General features: G+C 41.0%; 1 protein-coding gene and 1 long non-coding RNA gene across 2 annotated transcripts; both read left to right on the top strand.

Moving 5' to 3' along the window:
• The first annotated feature begins 2,379 nt into the window (after window positions 1–2,379).
• On the top strand, window positions 2,380–7,445 carry LOC121575453 (SUZ domain-containing protein 1). The gene is made up of 4 exons (XM_041888582.2): window positions 2,380–2,498; window positions 3,208–3,257; window positions 3,357–3,626; window positions 3,901–7,445. Exons 1-4 carry the CDS (start codon window positions 2,448–2,450, stop codon window positions 4,004–4,006), a joined length of 477 nt encoding a protein of 158 aa, XP_041744516.1. The 5' UTR covers window positions 2,380–2,447; the 3' UTR covers window positions 4,007–7,445.
• Window positions 7,446–12,210: 4,765 nt separating this feature from the next.
• On the top strand, window positions 12,211–17,224 carry LOC121575466. The gene is made up of 3 exons (XR_006002331.2): window positions 12,211–12,440; window positions 12,713–14,154; window positions 14,379–17,224. It is a non-coding gene; the product is annotated as an uncharacterized LOC121575466 (long non-coding RNA).
• Window positions 17,225–19,801: the final 2,577 nt, after the last annotated feature.

The following is a 19,801-nucleotide window of genomic DNA, read 5'->3' as shown; positions in this document are numbered from 1 at the left end:
TGGATCGTTAAAAAATAGGTATAGGCCTATTGTACTAATATACCATGACAACCAAACACAACATATTAAATAAAATGCCTTTAAGAAATGACACACATTTTCTAATATTGCGTTGGTACCAATGTATCTGTAGCTCAGCTGGTAGAGCACGGCGCTTGTAACGCCAAGGTAGTGGGTTCGATCCCCGGGACCACCCATACACAAAAAAAAAAAATGGATAAAAAAAAATGGATAAAAGCGTCTGCTAAATGGCATATTATATTATATTATATCTACATCACGCTATTATACAACAATCTGATTGTGGACTACAGGAAACAGAGGGGGGAGCACGCCTGCATCCCATCGACAGGGCTGCAGTGGAGAGGGTCGAGAGCTTCAAGTTCCTCTGTGTCCACATCTCTAAGGACTTAACATGGTCCCAACACACCAGCACAGTCATGAAAAGAACTCAACAGCGCCTCTTCTCCTCAGGAGGCTGAAGAGATTTGGCATGGCCCCTCAGATCCTCAAGAACTTCTACAGATGCACCATCGAGAGCATCTTGACTGGTATGTCAACTGCAACTCCCTCGATCGCAAGGCTCTACAGAGGGTGGTGTGGATGGCCCAATACATCACTGGGGGCGAGCTTCCAGCAGTCCAGGACATTTATACCAGGCGGTGTCTGAGGAAAATTGCCAAAGACTTCAACCACCCCAACCATGTACTGTTCTCTCCGCTACCGTCTGGCAAGTGGTACCGGAGCATCAGGTCTCAGACCAACAGGCTCCGAGACAGCTTCTATCTCCAAGCAATAAGACTACAAAACAGCTAATTCCATGGCTGCCCACCCTCACCAACGGACTATCTGGACAAACTCTATGCACACTCACAGGTCTCTATCCACATACTCACACACACTTACATTGACATTCTCACACACATACACATATATTGACGTCCACACACACACACACTATCACACATGCACACACAAATTCACCATAAACACTGCTGCTACTATTTATTATTATCCTGCTGCCCAGTCACTTTTACCCCTGCCTATATGTACAGTTGAAGTCGGAAGTTTACATACACCTTAGCCAAAAACATTTAAACTCAGTTTTTCACAATTCCTGACATTTAATCCTAGTAAAAATTCCCTGTCTTAGGTCAGTTAGGATCACCACTTTATTTTAAGAATGTGAAATATCAGAATAATAGTAGAGAGAATGATTTATTTGCTTTTATTTCTTTCATCACATTCCCAGTGTGTCAGAAGTTTACATACACTCAATGAGTATTTGGTAGCATTGCCTTTAAATTGTTTAACTTGTTCAAACGTTTCAGTTAGCCTTCCACAAGCTTCCCACAATAAGTTGGGTGAATTTTGGTCCATTCCTCCTGACAGAGCTGGTGTAACTGAGTCAGGTTTGTAGGCCTCCTTGCTCGCACACGCTTTTTAAGTTCTGCCCACAAATGTTCTATAAGATTGAGGTCAGGGCTTTGTGATGGCCACTCCAATACCTTGACTTTGTTGTCCTTAAGCCATTTTGCCACAACTTTGGAAGTATGCTAGGGGTCATTGTCCTTTTGGAAGACCCATTTGCGACCAAGCTTTAACTTCCTGACTGATGTCTTGAGATGTTGCTTCAATATATCCACATAATTTTCCTTCCTCATGATGCCATCTGTTTTGTGAAGTGCACCAGTCCCTCCTGCAGCAAAGCACCCCCACAGCATGATGCTGCCACCCCTGTGCTTCACGGTTGGGATGGTGTTCTTCGGCTTGCAAGCTTCTCTTATTTTATTTATTGTGTTTTTATTTTATCTGACCTAGTATTGATTACTTGCTCTTTTTAAGATCATATTCTGGATTTTTCTATTTCTTTACCTTTGATATGGTACACTGCATTGTTGAGGAAGAATAGCTTGTAAGTAAGCATTTCGCTGTACTGTTTACACATGTTCTATCCTGTGCACGTGACAAATAAACTTTGATTTTATTTGATGTAGCTGCACACAGAAGAGAACGGGCACGGGCTATGTCTATTTCTGCACCTCGATTAAGTTTAGACCAAGTTGGCATACCTAAATTAAAGGTCACTTACAATAACAAAGTTGGGACAAACGAAGTCATATGGAGAGATAAGCTCTGTAAACGTATAGCTACAATAACCTGTACAACACATAGGTCCTCCTATATTCAAATCATTCAACATTAAAGGAAAATATTTGTAACAAATATTTTTGTAGGAGTAGGCTACAATTCTAGGTCAGGAACCAATGCGCGTTCCCGATTAACAAATGCAACGTCGATACAGTAGAGGTCGCTGTTGATTCTGTCTTTTTTTGACTGCTTGTTTTTCGATTTCGCATCCGCGCACACATCCAGCTAGCTACAGCGTGTGTTCGTCTCGTGAACTGTGAACGCTGAGCTCGTGTGTGGGTCTTGGACGCTGTAATATGGAAGATGAAGAGGTTTGCGAAAGCTGGGAGGAAGCTGCAGACAGCGGGGTGAGGAAGAAATGTGATGAAAGTTTTGTTTTTAGGATATGAACTGTGTTCAATACTCAATGTGTGTGGTTGGCCTGTCAAACATTCAATGTGAGGAAAAAGAAGTGAACAGCCTGTCGCCATGTCGGAGCCTCCACTAGTTAAGGTTAGATACAGCAGGCCCAAGTTTAGCCATGCCAGGGTATCGTGAGTTGCAAAGGCCTGGCCTACATATAACGATATGGTTTATTTTTGTAACAGGCGGAAGTGTAAAAAGGGAGTCAACAACAGTCTGGTAAAGTCGTTAACTAGCGGCAAGTTATTATGTAACTAGTTGGCTAGCTAGCCAGGATGTGGAAAGTGTCGCTAGTTAGCAGTTGTCTATCGGCTAGCAGCTAACGTTAGCTAGATAACGAACTAGTTAACGAATAATTTCCACTGAAACTGGATTCGCTATAGTTATGCCAGTTAGGTAGTTAGCTTTATAACTAGACAATTTTGCCACTATTGTCTAAATTCTCAACACTCAAATCACATTTCAGCGCTGGAATTAAATGTAGATAACTAACTAGTTGGCTAGCTAGCGTGCTAAGTCGAATGATGGCATGCCAAGTCTCTTTCTTTACCCAATTTTCTCACGAAAATGTATTCATTCTGATTCTCTATATATGTAAGGTATTCTTTCGCTGAATAATTGAATGAAGAATTTGTTTATTTGCCTGTTTCCCAGGAAATTGAGAGGAGACTCGAAGCAAAGTTGAAGATAAGCCAGAAAACAAAGTGAGTGAAATAAAATCTAACTGAAAACATCCAAGTAAAGTTATGGCTATACAACACAACGTATGTGTTGTTTAATTCAAACTCTGCCCCCTCCCTCAGGAAAGCCACCGTCGGCTCAGTTAGCTCCCCTATACGAACTGCCATGGTTATCCAGGACGAATCTCAACCTGCAGCCCCCCCACCTCAAATCCGAATTCTGAAGCGCCCCTCAAGTAACGGTTCTGTGGGGTCAACTAGTTCATCCAACCGCCCCACCCAGCAGCCGAAGTCACTGGCCCAGCGAGAGGCAGAGTATGCTGAGGCCCGCAGGAGGATTTTGGGTAGTGCTAGCTCTGAAGAAACACCTCAGGACAAACTCAGCCCAGACAGGTTAGACACCTACACTCAATAGTATGGGTCAGCGTTCTTCAATTCCGGTCCTGGAGGGCCGAAACACTTCTGTTTTTTATTTCTACCTGGTAGTTAATTGCACTCACCTGGTGTCCCAGGTCTGAATTAGCCCCTGATTAGTAGGAGAGGATGAACAACAGAGGTGTTTCGGCCCTCCAGGACCGGAATTGAAGAACCCTGGTATGGGTTATGTAAACATAATCTTATTGTGCTGTTTCTCATTCGCTTACATGTCGATGTCTTTCCCCATTAGACCAGTGCGAGTGAGTGCCCAGCCAGAACCGGTTCGTCCAAACAATCACCTGATCCGCCAACCCACGGGCCCCGACGGTACCCCAGGCTTCCGTCACTGCAGATAAGAGTGCAGAAGGGAGAGGGGGATCCATCGTCTCCATGGGGGCATGGTGTGCAGGGGATAAAGGGGGAGGTAGCATAGTGCATGAAGAGCAGAGTGGTGGGATGAAATTGAACAATTGAGATTATGACAAACAGAATATTTTGGCTCACAGAATGAGATGAAGTATCCCTCCCACCCCTTTCTGCTGACTGTTGGCACGCTCATTGCCTTTCGCCCTCTGCCCTGTCTCCAGCCTGCGCAGAGGGTTGCAGGGAGATGGCAGAAAGGAGTGTCGGGTCAGATCTCCTCTCTGTCCCACACTGTGACCAGGGCATTCCCTCAGGATTCCACACACTGTGATATCTCCCATGATGCACCCTGAGCTGCCCCATGCCCCTCTCCACTGTCCCTCTCCTGCTGAGGACCAGGGTCCTCCTGGGTCCCGGGAATGCCTGCCCTCCAGGAAAATGACAGACTGAGTCTGTGGGACTTCAAAGTGGCCAGCGGGAAGTAAAGAAGGAACCTTGCTCCGGATGTGAGTGTAGGGCCATGGATAGAGCAGGGGAGTGACAAGGTGCCACTTCGTGTTAGCATGTTCAAGCAATAATTCCGAAATCAACATGTAAGCCCCGTCTTCTATAGTTAGACTGCCCATCTGCCTGTGCTGTATCTGTTAATATTTGTCTGTTTTGTTTTAAGTTATTTCAACAACAACAAAAACATTTAACTGGTTTTTGTTATTTTCCTTTGTTTTTTTTAAACATCTGGGCAATAACTGAAGGGTGAATTTGGAAAGGTTGTTAGATTGTCTTTTCTGTTTTTGCATCTAGTTTTTTAAAATTCATGTCTGTTTTCAAAGTGGGAATGATATAAAAAAAAAAAAAAAAAGGACAGAAAATGTTAGTGAAGCTGAATGTTTTATAGCATCTTATACAGGTAGTCATTGAAAGTAGTAGCCATTCGTTAAACGATACTGTAAGTATATGTTGAGATTAGGATAAAATAGTTTATGGATGGCCAAAAAGTAATCCTGTAAAAATGTCCACACTGTGTGGCCTTGTTGCTTCATTGGCAGAGAGAAGGAAAAGAAAGAGAGGGGCCACAGATGACAAGGAGCATAAAGAACTCCATGGCGTTCTTTTGATTCAGGGTTGTTTGAAGAGGAAGCCATTGGCTGGAGGAGTGTTTTAATCAGCACCTCTGTTCTGTCTTGTCTTTCATTCTGTCTCTCTCCAGGGTTGCCTTACTTGGAGAGAGGACAGCATCTGTTCTTGTACGGTAAAGACATGCTGGAACAAAGAGAATGACAGAATAACAAACTGAGTTAGATGGAGATTGACAACCATTTTCAATTTTTGCTTGGTTAGAAGGCAATGTTATTGTTAAGGAGAGTGCCAAAGTTGAACAGAAACCCATTTTTCCCCAGCGGAGGAACATGTCATAGCTCTGGCTATCTATCTAGTTTTGTAAATGAAATGACAAACTACATCTTGGCTGTTTTTAAACCATACTAAATGTGTTGACTCAAACGCCTTAAATTATCTTTGGTTTCATATTGGACCCCACAGTTACCGAGGCACCTCAGGTAAATGCTCTTGGATGCTGAGATTTTTTAAAAACATGATTTTTTTTATCTCCTCCCCTTAAGCCCCCTTTATCTCTCATATCTGTCAATTGGCCAGCCTAAGAACCTCAGGAAAGGTGGTTTTGTTGGCCCCTCTCTCAGGGAGGTTTTAATGCTGGAGTGGCCAAGCAGTATTTGGTCTGCTCAACTGTAATCCCAGAGGTGCAGTGACTGACTGGAATTGTTGCACAGCCTACTATGTAAAGAAAGTCACATATGGTAACCTTATCTGGGTGTGATTCGGTTCATATTTGGATTACACCTAGAGTATTTTACATCTGGGCCATTGAAGAGTACTCTTAACCTCATCCTTTATCCTTTCTAGGGATCACTGATCAGAGAGGGCTGGACAGGTGAAAGCAATACAGTGGAGAAACCCAGGTGGATTGTAGAAACCCCTGTGTGTGGTTTCTACACCTGTCTAGTCTACATGGATCAGAGATCAGTTGGGAAAGGAAGGGAGGAGGAGACTGGAGTCTAGCCCTGGATTAATATGATCCTCCTGAACAGGGCTGGGCTTAATTCAGTTTAATTCAGGATGCGAATTGAAATGTAATTCTTGAATAGAAAATAGCTTTTTTTATTTCTGAGGATTTATTCCGTTTGTGAAGTGAATTTGAATTCAAAACTGAATTGACCCCAACGCTGCGCTTGATGAGCCTGCGCAGTTCCGGTAATTCAGCCTTCGGATATGGGCGACAATGAAATTATGCTCTTCTCTTCTGTCATGTGAACACAACAAACAAATCAGCCTGTAAAGATTTTTAAAAAATCCCTTTAATAACATAATATTGTAAAGTTAAACACAATTGCAAATATTTTTGTGGGTGTAGAGCGTTTTATTTTTCTATTTTGTGAAATGGGATATGTGCATGGACTTTTAGTCAAATATTAGTGGTTATACAGAAACCAAGTATAGCTGAAAACGTAACCTTAAATGGCCCTCAATGACTACAGGAAGCATTTCAAATGCATTAATATGACAGAATTCTTTGAACAATCATGTGAATATGACATTCTGCACAACCACACAAATTGCATTTCAGAAATGCTTAATGCGACCATTGTCAATTTTGGTCAGTGCCCAAGGAGCTCTTTGTGCTTTTGAAGTTATACCTAATGTACAAAACATTTTTTTTTTTTTTTTTTGCTTTCAGTTAGGCTAATGCTTGAAATTATTATTCTAACTTAAACAATAGCAGTAAGAACTCCCATGTGTGACTAACATTCTCTCAGATTTTGAGTTGTTGTATCTTTAAAATTAGTTTGGTGCCAGAAATTTCGGATTTTCCCTTGATGTTGTGGAGATGTTTAATAGAGGTCTGTCCTGTGAAAAAAAATATATCAAATATGTCTTAAACCCCGCAGTAAGCACCATTGATATGCATCTTGTGTGTTCTTACCAACCTGATCTAGAAATGTGTCATCCTAATGTATATCTCCTTGGATATGTCATATGACTGAACACTTATGTGTCCTTTGTTAGTGTAGCCCAACACAGTGGTATTCAAACTAAATCAAATGAGGTAACCTTAAAATCGGTACATTAAAATTTTTACCTCAAATAACCTTCAATTCATTACATTTTCTAAATGAAAAGAAACCAATAAATACATTTACTCAAAAGTGTGTTTTTCCAATTATCTTTCTAAAAACAGTTTATATATTGTCCCATACAAGAATCTGTACTCTTATTAATTTATTTTACGACCCCACTAGGGGTCGTGACCGGGACTTTGGATACCACTGCTCTACAATATATGTCAAAGATGTGTTATTCTGTGTTCCTGTGTTCTGTCTATTTTGTATGAATAAACTGCAGTAATTAGAGAACTTATTCTGAAAGCCCTTGGCCTTTTTAGACATGGACAATTTTTATTTATTTTGGCAATAAAGTAACATTTGAGATGTAAATGACGTCAACAATAACATTTACGTTTTAGGTCGTATCCACTTGTGTGCTATGCGCAGAGCGGTTACTATGAAACAGCGTTTTACTATGTCCTACAAGTGAGAGCAATGAGGTAAAGTACTTATGTAAAAATACCATCAAGTACAACTTAAGTCGTTTTGGGGGTATCTGTACTTTACTATTTATATTTTTGATAACTATTACACCACTACATTTCTAAAGAAAATAATGAATTTTTTACTCCATCATTTTCCCTGACACTAGTTACATTTTAAAAGTGTCCAATTCACACACTTGTCAAGAGAACATCCCTGGTCATCCCCACTGCCTCTGATCTGGCGGACTCACTAATCACAAATGCTTCGTTTGTAAATGATTTCTGAGTGTGACCCTGGCTATCGATAAATAAAAAAACAAGAAAATCGTGCCGTCTGGTTTGCTTAAGGATTTTTAAATTATACTTTTACTTTTGATACTTAAGTACAGTACCAGTCAAAAGTTTGGACACACCTACTCATTCCAGGGTTTTTCTTTATTTTTACAATTTTTCTATATTGTAGAATAATAGTGAAGACATCAAAACAATGAAATAACACATAATGGAATCATGGAACAAAAAAAGTGTTAAACAAATCAAAATATATTTTATATTTGAGATTCTTCAAATTAGCCACCCTTTGCCTTGTTGACAGCTTTGCACATGCTTGGCATTCTCTCAACCAGCTTCATGAGGTAGTCACCTGGAATGCATTTCAATTAACAGGTTTGCCTTGTTAAAAGTTAATTTGTGGAATTTCTTTCCTTAATGTGTTTGAGCCAATCAGTTGTGTTGTGACAAGGTAGGGGGGGTATACAGAAGATACAGTGAGGGAAAAAAGTATTTGATCCCCTGCTGATTTTGTACGTTTGCCCACTGACAAAGAAATGATCAGTCTATAATTTTAATGGTAGGTTTATTTGAACAGTGAGAGACAGAATAACAACAAAAAAATCCAGAAAAACAAATTGATTTGCATTTTAATGAGGGAAATAAGTATTTGACCCCCTCTCAATCAGAAGATGTCTGGCTCCCAGGTGTCTTTTATACAGGTAACGAGCTGAGATTAGGAGCACACTCTTAAAGGGAGCGCTCCTAATCTCAGTTTGTTACCTGTATAAAAGACACCTGTCCACAGAAGCAATCAATCAATCAGATTCCAAACTCTCCACCATGGCCAAGACCAAAGAGCTCTCCAAGGATGTCAGGGACAAGATTGTAGACCTACACAAGGCTGGAATGGGCTACAAGACCATCGCCAAGCAGCTTGGTGAGAAGGTGACAACAGTTGGTGCAATTATTTGCAAATGGAAGAAACACAAAAGACCTGTCAATCTCCCTCGGCCTGGGGCTCCATGCAAGATCTTACCTCATGGAGTTGCAATGATCATGAGAACGGTGAGGAATCAGCACAGAACTACACGGGAGGATCTTGTTAATGATCTCAAGGCAGCTGGGACCATAGTCACCAAGAAAACAATTGGTAACACACTACGTCGTGAAGGACTGAAATTCTGCAGCGCCCGCAAGGTCGCCCCTGCTCAAGAAAGCACATATACAGGGCCATCTGAAGTTTGCCAATGAACATCTGAATGATTCAGAGGAGAACTGGGTGAAAGTGTTGTGGTCAGATGAGACCAAAATTGAAGAAGCACATTAAGGTCCTGGAGTGGCCTAGCCAGTCTGCAGACCTTAATCCCATAGAAAATCTTTGGAGGGAGCTGAAGGTTCGAGTTGCCAAACGTCAGCCTCAAAACCTTAATGACTTGGAAGATCTGCAAAGAGGAGTGACTTGGAAGATCTGCAAAGAGGAGTGGGACAAAAACCCTCCTGAGATGTGTGCAAACCTGGTGGCCAACTACAAGAAACGTCTGACCTCTGTGATTGCCAACAAGGGTTTTGCCACCAAGTACTAAGTCATGTTTTGCAGAGGGGTCAAATACTTATTTCCCTCATTAAAATGCAAATCAATTAATAACATTTTTGACATGCATTTTTCTGGATTTATTTGTTGTTATTCTGTCTCTCACTGTTTAAATAAACCTACCATTAAAATTATAGACTGATCATGTCTTTGTCAGTGGGCAAACGTACAAAATCAGCAGGGGATCAAATACTTTTTTCTCTCACTGTAGCCCTATTTGGTAAAAGACCATGTCCATATTATGGCAAGAACAGCTCAAATAAGCAAAGAGAAACAACAGTACATCATTACTTTAAGACATGAAGGTCAGTCAATCCGGAACATATCAAGAACTTTGGAAGTTTCTTCATGTGCAGTCGCAAAAACCATCAAGTGCTATGATGAAACTGTCTCACATGAGGACCGCCACAGGAATGGAAGAACCAGAGTTACCTCTGCTGCAGAGGAGAAGTTCATCAGAGTTACCAGCCTCAGAAATTGCAGCCCAAATAAATGCTTCACAGAGTTCAAATAACAGACACATCTCAACATCAACTGTTAAGAGGAGACTGCTTGAATCAGGCCTTCATGGTCGAATTGCTGCAAAGAAACCACTACTAAAGGACACCAATAAGAAGAGACTTGCTTGAGCCAAGAAACACTCGCAATGGACATTAGACCGGTAGAAATCTGTCCTTTGGTCTGATGAGTCCAAATTTGAGATTTTTAGTTCCAACCGCCGTGTCTTTGTGAGAGGCAGAGTAGGTGAACGGGTGATCTCCACATATGTGGTTCCCACCGTGAAGCATGGATGAGGAGGTGTGATGATGTGGGGGTGCTTTGCTGGTGACACTGTTAGTGATTTATTTAGAATTCAAGGCACACTTAACCAGCATGTCTACCATAGCATTCTGCAGCCATACGCCATCCCATCTGGTTGGCGCTTAGTGGGACTATCATTTGTTTTTTAACAGGACAATGACCCAAAACACACCTCCAGGCTGTGTAAGAGCTATTTGACCAAGAAGGAGAGTGATGGAGTGCTGCATCAGATGACCTGGCCTCCACAATCCCCCGAACTCAACCCAATTGAGATGGTTTGGGATGAGTCGGACGGCAGAGTGAAGGAAAAGCAGCCAACAAGTGCTCAGCATATGTGGGAACTCCTTCAAGACTCTTGGAAAAGCATTCCAGGTGAAGCTGATTGAGAGAATGCCAAGAATGTGCAAAGCTGTCATAAAGGCAAACGGTGGCTATTTGAGTTATTTCATAGTTTTGATGTCTTCACTAACTGTAAGTCGCTCTGGATAAGAGCGTCCGCTAAATGACTAAAATGTAAATTTTCTACAATATAGACAATAGTAAAAATAAAGGAAAACTCTTGAATGAGTAGGTGTGTCCAAACGTTTGACTGGTACTGTATATACAGTAGTTCAATATCTTTTCTCCATGCTTCTGGTTTAACTGAAACAGGTTTTCCATTCTGAAAATTACCACTTAGACATAGAGCCCTGCACGGGCATGACGTTTTTAAGCCCAATGTTCAGGCCCTACACTACACAGGCCCGATTGCTTCTGACAAATTTAAGGCCCGGCCTGAAACCAGAAATCAGAAATAATTTCCTCCTTAGTAAATCCATTAGCTGCTCCTCTCTGTCTGTCACTCGTTCCTTGTGCGCAGTTTGCTCTGCATGCACTCTGCTCATGGCGCTCTGAGTCTGTGAGTATCCATAGCAACTACTCAGCTTGGGCTGCTCTGCTCAATGAAGAGACATGAGAGAGAAGTTATCTGTTAGCTACTTTTCATCATTCTAATCTCAAGGAACATTATTTACTGTGAAATAATCTCTCCTGTTTTATATTTGATTATGTTGAAACACTTCTGACACAATGTTATGATCTTAGTCAGATATGACTGTACTGCGCAGCAGAGCACTTGCAAATGGCTCAGCTTCAAAATGTTAGGGATCAATTTAGTGATACCCGAGCCCTGCCCGTACCCTAGTTATTGATGGAAAAACAGACCCTACCCGGCTCTAACCCAATGTATAATGTCGGGGCCCGTCGGGCTCGGGTCGGGTAGCAGAGCTCTACTTAGACGGCCCGCCTAAGAATTTTCTATACAGAAAAAACCCTGTAATTAGCTCCAATGACTGTAATTTCCTCCAGTATGAAAAAAAAAATGTATGCACTCACTAACTGTAAGTCGCTCTGGATAAGAATGTCTGCTAAATGATTAAAATGTAAATGTAATATTAAAGGGATAGTAATAGATTTTGGCAATGAAGCCATTTATCTACTTCCCCAGAGTCGGATGAACAGGAACAGCTAGCATGCTAACTGTTCCTGTAGACTTCCAGTCATAGCACTAATGCTAGTTAGCATTGGCTTGTGAAACTACCTCAAACTTCCTTCATAGTGAAAGCAGAGACATACAAATTGTATTCATTATGTTATTGTGTTGCAGCTAGCGATATTCATTAAGTAATTAATTTTCACATAAAAATTAATTTAAAAAATCCAAGTTCAATTTAATTGTTAAGAAAAACTTCAGGTGATGTATTTAATTATGTATTCCGTTTCCTTAGGGAGACTGTTTTTAGACCTTCCGTCTCTGGTCCACACTCCAGTCCAGCTGGTGGCGGTAATGCACCACTAAAGTTGGTTGCCAACCGCCATTTAAAAACCACTGAAGAAAAAGAAGAAGAAGAACAAGTAGCGCATTATTTTCTACGTCCCAATTTCCAAAAGATGGTGGGAGTTAACTGGACTAGGATTCCCCTCAAAATGTCAAAATTACAGCTATTTAACACGTTTCTTACCGACCGATTATCAGCGGCTGCTGTGGAGATATCCGGGGCATTAAATAAATCGTTAGCAGAGTACAATGAATAATTATCCCGTTCAAACGAGGAGATTGAACGTCTACAAAGGCTGCTAGATTTGGTTTTGGGACCCGAGAGAAAGTTACATAGAACAGGTTTGTAACTAGGCAGGGGATATAACTTACCTACCTCTCTACCTAGTTATCTAGATTGGCTAGAATGCTTGCCACAAGTTTGTTGTAAATATGTCAAATTTAGCCAGCCAAAGCCACTGCTGAACAAACGGTTATGTTGTTAGTTGGCTGTTAATTATTAGCTGTTTTGAAGCATAGAAATCTGAAAAAAGTTATCTTTACAAAACCATCCGAACAAAACTACGATTGAATTGGAAAATGCATTGAATGTTTTCTTCTATTCTTTCCTCAAGACCACCAGCAGCTCACACTACAGGTATCTGAAGTGGTTCCTCCTGTGCACAGTAAACAAGAGGGGAGCCCAGTTTGGGCCAAGACCCAGAGCCCACACAGATTAAAGATGAACAGGACTCCGAACCCACACAGATTAAAGAGGAAGACCACCTCAGGACCAGTCAGAAAGAGCACACACAGATTAAAGAGAGGGAGGAGGAGTTGTTCTGGGTCAGTCAGGGGGGACCAACCTCAAGGGCTGGAGGCTGATATCAAAGAGTTCATATTCAACCCTACCTATATTAAAAGTGACTGTGATCAGGATCCACCTCAGCCCTCACACTTTTTCCAAAGACATACTGTAAAGAACAGACAGAGTGAATCTCTATCAACCAACACAACTGAGCAGATGGAAACAGAAGTGAATGAAGAGAACTACAGTGATTCTCAGCTCTTCTCTGCAGTAAATTCAGAGTGCGCTGCTGATGAGGCGACTAAAACCAGAGAAAATGCTTGGGTTGAGAAGGGAGAAACATCATCAGGGTTAAAGTGGAGTTGCAAAGGGAAACAATATTGTTGCCATGTCTGTGGCAAATGCTTCGCTCACAATACTAATCTGAGAATCCATATGACCGTTCACACAGGTCACAAGATTGTGACATGCTACAGCGCGAAGGCAGACCTGCTAAGGCATATGAGGAATCATCATTATTGGCCGGGGCATGTTTTGGGAGGACATTTTAAACAGGAAACCCATCATACTGTGAAAAACAAAGTTGCTTTATTAATGTGTGATGACAAGGTGTTTCTGAGAAGATACAGGCTTGATCAGGCAGGAATTAAGTTTGTATTAGAGTTAGTCAGGGACTCTCACGTCATCAAAACATCAATGTCAAGCCATTTCTCCTGAAGTTAAATTACTAATAACCCTGGGTTACATGGCCACAGGCAAGATGCTACCGTGCAGTAGTGACGATTTGGGACTGTCAAGCTCCTCTATAGCCCATGTCAGAACGGTGATAACACAAACTATCAATGACTCAGATCCTCAACTAGTAAGCCAGTTCGTTGCCTTCCCGCAAGATGCCAGTCAGCTCCAACACAACCAAGCTAGGTTTAAGGCAATAGCTGGCTTCCCCAGTGTTGCTGGAGTCATTGGCACAACCTTTAGAAGCAGCTCAGTATTAAGTACAACATACAACAAGGAGTTCAAGAATTTCCCTGGAGACCCGATTATCTTAATCGACACCCACGTGGTGTTCGATGCACACTGTAAGATTCTTTATGTCGTGCAGAAGAGTGTGGATCAGGAGATACTGAGTGAGGGTGGCCTCAAACAGATTGAGGGGGTTCTTGCTCTTGCTGGATATCACTTGCTGGGGGACAGTGGATACCCTTGCAGACAATGTCTGCTCACACCTTACCTCCGTCCACTGCCTGGCCCACAGTTGAACTACAATAGGTAATATGGTGTCATATACATGTTTAAACTCAACCTCTTAATTGAGTTTAACTTTAATTGAAGTAAGTTTGTTGTCATAGCAAATTTGTGAGTTGAATACTTACGACATAACCACCCGAGGAGGAATGAAACCGTGCGGTTATCCAATTGTCAGTATCCCCTTCTCTGTCTTGTATCCATTTGACCTATCTTAGTGATACAGGTGTTGTGGTGGTTATTTTCAGGGCACTTAAGAAAACACGAGGTGTGATGAGGAGGGGCATCAGCCAAATGAAGAGGAGATTTCCCGTCCTGCAAGCAGACATCAAGTTGAAGCCAGAGAGGGTGAGTAGGATTAGTGTCATCTGTGCCATCCTGCACAATATCTGCCGTGACAGGAATATTCCACTGCCTGAGGGGGAAGATGATGACGACGGCGATGACAGTGATGTCAAAGTGAAAGATGATGGATGAAGAGAATGGGCCAGTGGAGAGCCTGCCCCCAAGTGATCTTCACCACAGACTCCACTTTACTGATCTACATTTCAAGTAGGCTGTAGAACAGACCCTGAATGTGTGGCTATCACCAGTACTATACATGACAGTTAGCCAAAAACTATATGGAAATATGTGTTTATCGATAAGTTACAGTTATCAACTGTTGATTTTTAGAATAAATCGTTAACCCTGTTACAGGCGAGTCAACCCTGGCACTTTTAGTCACCTTTTGAAGTCATTTTTCTTAATTTAACCGCTTGAGATGGTAAAACATGTTTGTTATGAAAAAATGGTTATTTTTTACAAAACTACACTACCCAAAAGGCACTCTATTCGTGGAATGGCTCACATTTTTTCAAAAAGAAAGGAGGACCAAGGCACTCTTCATATAATTAACTAAAATGCCTTTATTAGTATGGCATGTTCAATAGAAACAAGATTTGTTTGAAATCCGACGCGTTTCGGCTGCATGGCCTTCGTCAGGGAGTACAAAGAAGAAATACAATGTCCTCTTTTGAACAGCTTTTCCAATTAGCCCTAATTTGAAGAGGGAGTGGTTACAAAGTTGATTGGACACACCTAGTAGGCAATACTATACACATTAAAAAGTGAAATACTGTAACTATGTTATCATACAAATACAACTCCAAGTTAGAAGTATCAGAACACTTAGAAAGGTAGTTCTAACCTTAAATATGACTGGGAAAAGTGTCAAAAATAAGAAAGCAATATATTCCATAGTACACTAGAAACCAGCAAAACATGAACAACAACAGTCTAAACATAGCTGAGGGCAATTGAGCACAATGTCCACTAGATGACAGCAAATTGACCTATCACAACCCTACAGGAAGGGTGCGAAATCCATATCTTCATTTACACCAGGGTATTTAGTGGCCTGTAGTTTGTAAATCCAAAAACTTTCCCTTTGGTTTAACTGTTTCAGACGGTCCCCTTTTCTAATAGAGGCCGGAATATGATCAATACCCATAGCTTGTAGGGAGGCAGGGTTACCATGGTGTAAGGACTTGTAGTGCCTTGCCATGGGGTAGTGTTCATTGCCTACCCGTATGGCGTACTTGTGTTCCGCTAAGCGGTCTTGAAGGGTCTCTTTGTCCGTCCAATGTAGAACACCTTGCACTGTGGACATTCCAATCTATAGATGACATGAGTGGTTTTGCAGTTAATGAAATGCTTGACGTAATACTCCATTTTGGAAGCTGTGTCAACAAAATACTTTTTCTGTGCAATATTTCTGCAATGGTTGCACTGGTTACATTTAAAAGAGCCCTTGGGTTTGTGGTCAAGCCAAGTTTTTTGAGAGTCACCCGGAAGATAACTGTGGACTAATTTGTCATTTAGGGTAGGACATCTCTTAAAGCTTTATGACTGGTGGCTCAGGAAAGACTTGGCATGGTAGCGTCTCACTTTGGATGATTCCCCAATTCTTTTTAATGATTATTTTAATGTTCTCTGCTTCAGTGCTGTATTTTGTAACAAAATACACTCTCTCTGATGTATCACGAGGCACTCCCCTTCGCAACAAGTTCTCTCTGTCAAGTAATCCAGCCCTTATACCTGCATCTTTCAGGACCTGAACGCTGTAACCCCGATTCAAGAAGCGATTCTCCAATTCAGCAGATTTGACACTGTAGTCTGTTTCCTGATCGCAAATTCTGCGGACTCTTTGGAATTGGCGATATGGAATATTCTCTTTTAGCCTTTTGGGGTGAAAGCTGTCTGCCCTCAGAATGGTATTCCTATCTGTAGGCTTCCTAAAGATTGATGTGTGCAAACAACCTTTGTCATTTTTACTAATGTCGAGGTCCAAAAAATGAATGTTATCCTTGCTGTACTCCATAGTTAGTTTGATGTTAGGATTAATGCTGTTAAGGTATTGGTGGAAGGAAATCTTCTGAGCCGGACCAAAACAGGCAAACATCATCAATATAGCGTCCCCACCATATAATCCGGTCAAAGAAATGGTTAATAGAAGGATCCAAAATGAAGTCATTTTCCCATTTACCCAAGTACAAATCAGCGTAGGAAGGGCTGTAGCAAGCTCCCATGGCACATCCTTTGACCTGTTTAAAAATACGGTCCTGAAAGATAAAGATGTTATGATTAAGAGTCCATTCAGTCAGTGAGACAATGAATTCTGTAGGAGGCATCTCAGTTTCAGGTCGGGGACTCAAGAAATGGTGCATAGCTGCCAAACCTTGTTCATGTTCAATGGTGGTGTATAGAGACTCCACATCCATGGTGACTAAAAAGGAAGCTCTACCTATATTATTCAATTCCTTAATTTTGTTCAACACATCTGCGGTATCTTGAAGATAGGCTGGGAGTGACGTCAGAAAAGGCTTAATAAAGTAATCAATGTACTTAGAGATGGGTTCTGTCAGACTTTCATTACCACTAATGACTGGCCTGCCTGGGGGATTTTCAAGATTTGTGTACTTTTGGAAGAAGGTAAAAAGAAGCCATACGTGGACTGCCATTGAAAAGAAATTTGAACTCATTGTCTGAAATGTAGCCATTCTCCTTAGCTTCTGTGAGGATCCCTTTCAATTCAGTTTTTAGGTCCTCTGTAGGGTTGAAGGTAAGAGATTGGTAGAATTCATCATTGTCTATTATTTCTTTTTTTTTTTCTTTTTTTTTTTTTTTTTTTTGGGGGATAGATCAGCTTAATATTGCAGATAGATTGTAACTTCCATCAATGTAATTGTCTGCATCACTTCCAATCCCCCATGTTTTTTTATATATATACTCCCCTTTATTACTTTTCAACCCCGCCATCCTTTCCCTACTTGGGGTAAATTAGTGAACAACAATGCCCAGGCCTCTACTTCCAGCCTATACTTACTATTTACACCTTATGAACACATTCAATTTTACAATAATTCAATTTTATTTGTTTTTGCTCCTGAACTACTTCTACTCTCAACCTCTCTGATCATTTTCATGATGTCCATCCGGTTTGCTTCTATATGCCATATCTTTCTAACTGTGCTCTTTCCCAAAAGCTCCCAACACACAACCTATATACTTATTATGGACACAGTATGCTTACATTATTAGTTATCTTGTTATTATTTATTGTTATTTGTTATTAGTCCCATCCTTCAACTCCATTCAATACCTCCCATCTATCTTTTAACACCATCCATATAGGATTTCTATTTGCCATATATATTTCAACCGTACTGTGATGTTTTACAAAAGTTCTGAACCTTTCTATTCTCATTGCTTCTACAGATTGTGAATTAAAAATAAACATTTTAGCTAAAAGTATTATTATATTATTGATCGATTGACTATGACTTTTCAGATCACCCAGTAATGCTATCTGCAAGGTTAGCTTCAGGTAAATATTGCAATCCTTTAGCCATTCCTGGACCTGTGTCCAAAAACAAGCTACAAATGGACAGAACCAAAACAAATGATCTAATGATTCTGTCTCTTCACAGCAAAATCTGCAGAGCTGGGAAGATTGTATCCCCCATATAAATAACATTCTATTGGTAGCAAGAATTTCATATAATAATTTAAATTGAAAGATTCTAATTTTTGAATTCGGTGTTGTTTTGCGTGTCAGTTCATAAACACTATGCCATGGGATCGGTACGTCAAAAATCTCTTCCCAACTATTTTACAATTTACAGTGGGGAAAAAAAGTATTTAGTCAGCCACCAATTGTGCAAGTTCTCCCACTTAAAGAGTTGAGAGAGGCCTATAATTTTCATCATAGGTACACGTCAACTATGACAGACAAATTGAGAGAAAAAAATCCTGAAAATCACATTGTTGGATTTTTAATGAATTTATTTGCAAATTATGGTGGAAAATAAGTATTTGGTCACCTACAAACAAGCAAGATTTCTGGCTCTCACAGACCTGTAACTTCTTCTTTAAGAGGCTCCTCTGTCCTCCACTCGTTACCTGTATTAATGGCACCTGTTTGAACTTGTTATCAGTATAAAACACACCTGTCCACAACCTCAAACAGTCACACTCCAAACTCCACTATGGCCAAGACCAAAGAGCTGTCAAAGGACACCAGAAACAAAATTGTAGACCTGCACCAGGTTGGGAAGACTGAATCTGCAATAGGTAAGCAGCTTGGTTTGAAGAAATCAACTGTGGGAGCAATTATTAGGAAATGGAAGACATACAAGACCACTGATAATCTCCCTCGATCTGGGAGATCTCACCCCGTGGGGTCAAAATGATCACAAGAAAAAAGTATTTAGTCAGCCACCAATTGTGCAAGTTCTCCCACTTAAAAAGATGAGAGGCCTGTAATTTTCATCATAGGTACACGTAAACTATGACAGACAAAATGAGAAAAAAAATCCAGAAAATCACATTGTAGGATTTTTAATGAATTTATTTGCAAATTATGGTGGGAAATAAGTATTTGGTCAATAACAAAAGTTTCTCAATACTTTGTTATATACCCTTTGTTGGCAATGACACAGGTTAAACGTTTTCTGTAAGTCTTCACAAGGTTTTCACACACTGTTGCTGGTATTTTGGCCCATTCCTCCATTCCTATTTTGGCCCATTCCTCCATGCAGATCTCCAGTGATGTTTTGGGGCTGTCGCTGGGCAACATGGACTTTCAACTCCCTCCAAAGATTTTCTATGGGGTTGAGATCTGGAGACTGGCTAGGCCACTCCAGGACCTTGAAATGCTTCTTACGAAGCCACTCCTTCGTTGCCCGGGCGGTGTGTTTGGGATCATTGTCATGCTGAAAGACCCAGCCACGTTTCATCTTAAATGCCCATGCTGATGGAAGGAGGTTTTCACTCAAAATCTCACGATACATGGCCCCATTCATTCTTTCCTTTACACGGATCAGTCGTCCTGGTCCCTTTGCAGAAAAACAGCCCCAAAGCATGATGTTTCCACCCCCATGCTTCACAGTAGGTATGGTGTTCTTTGGATGCAACTCAGCATTCTTTGTCCTCCAAACACGACGAGTTGAGTTTTTACCAAAAAGTTATATTTTGGTTTCATCTGACCATATGACATTCTCCCAATCCTCTTCTGGATCATCCAAATGCACTCTAGCAAACTTCAGACGGGCCTGGACATGTACTGGCTTAAGCAGGGGGACACGTCTTGCACTGCATGATTTGAGTCCCTGGCGGCGTAGTGTGTTAC

Source organism: Coregonus clupeaformis, chromosome 10 (assembly GCF_020615455.1).
Source record: "Coregonus clupeaformis isolate EN_2021a chromosome 10, ASM2061545v1, whole genome shotgun sequence".
NCBI lineage: Eukaryota > Metazoa > Chordata > Actinopteri > Salmoniformes > Salmonidae > Coregonus > Coregonus clupeaformis.
This window is presented reverse-complemented; position numbering and strand designations above follow the sequence as displayed.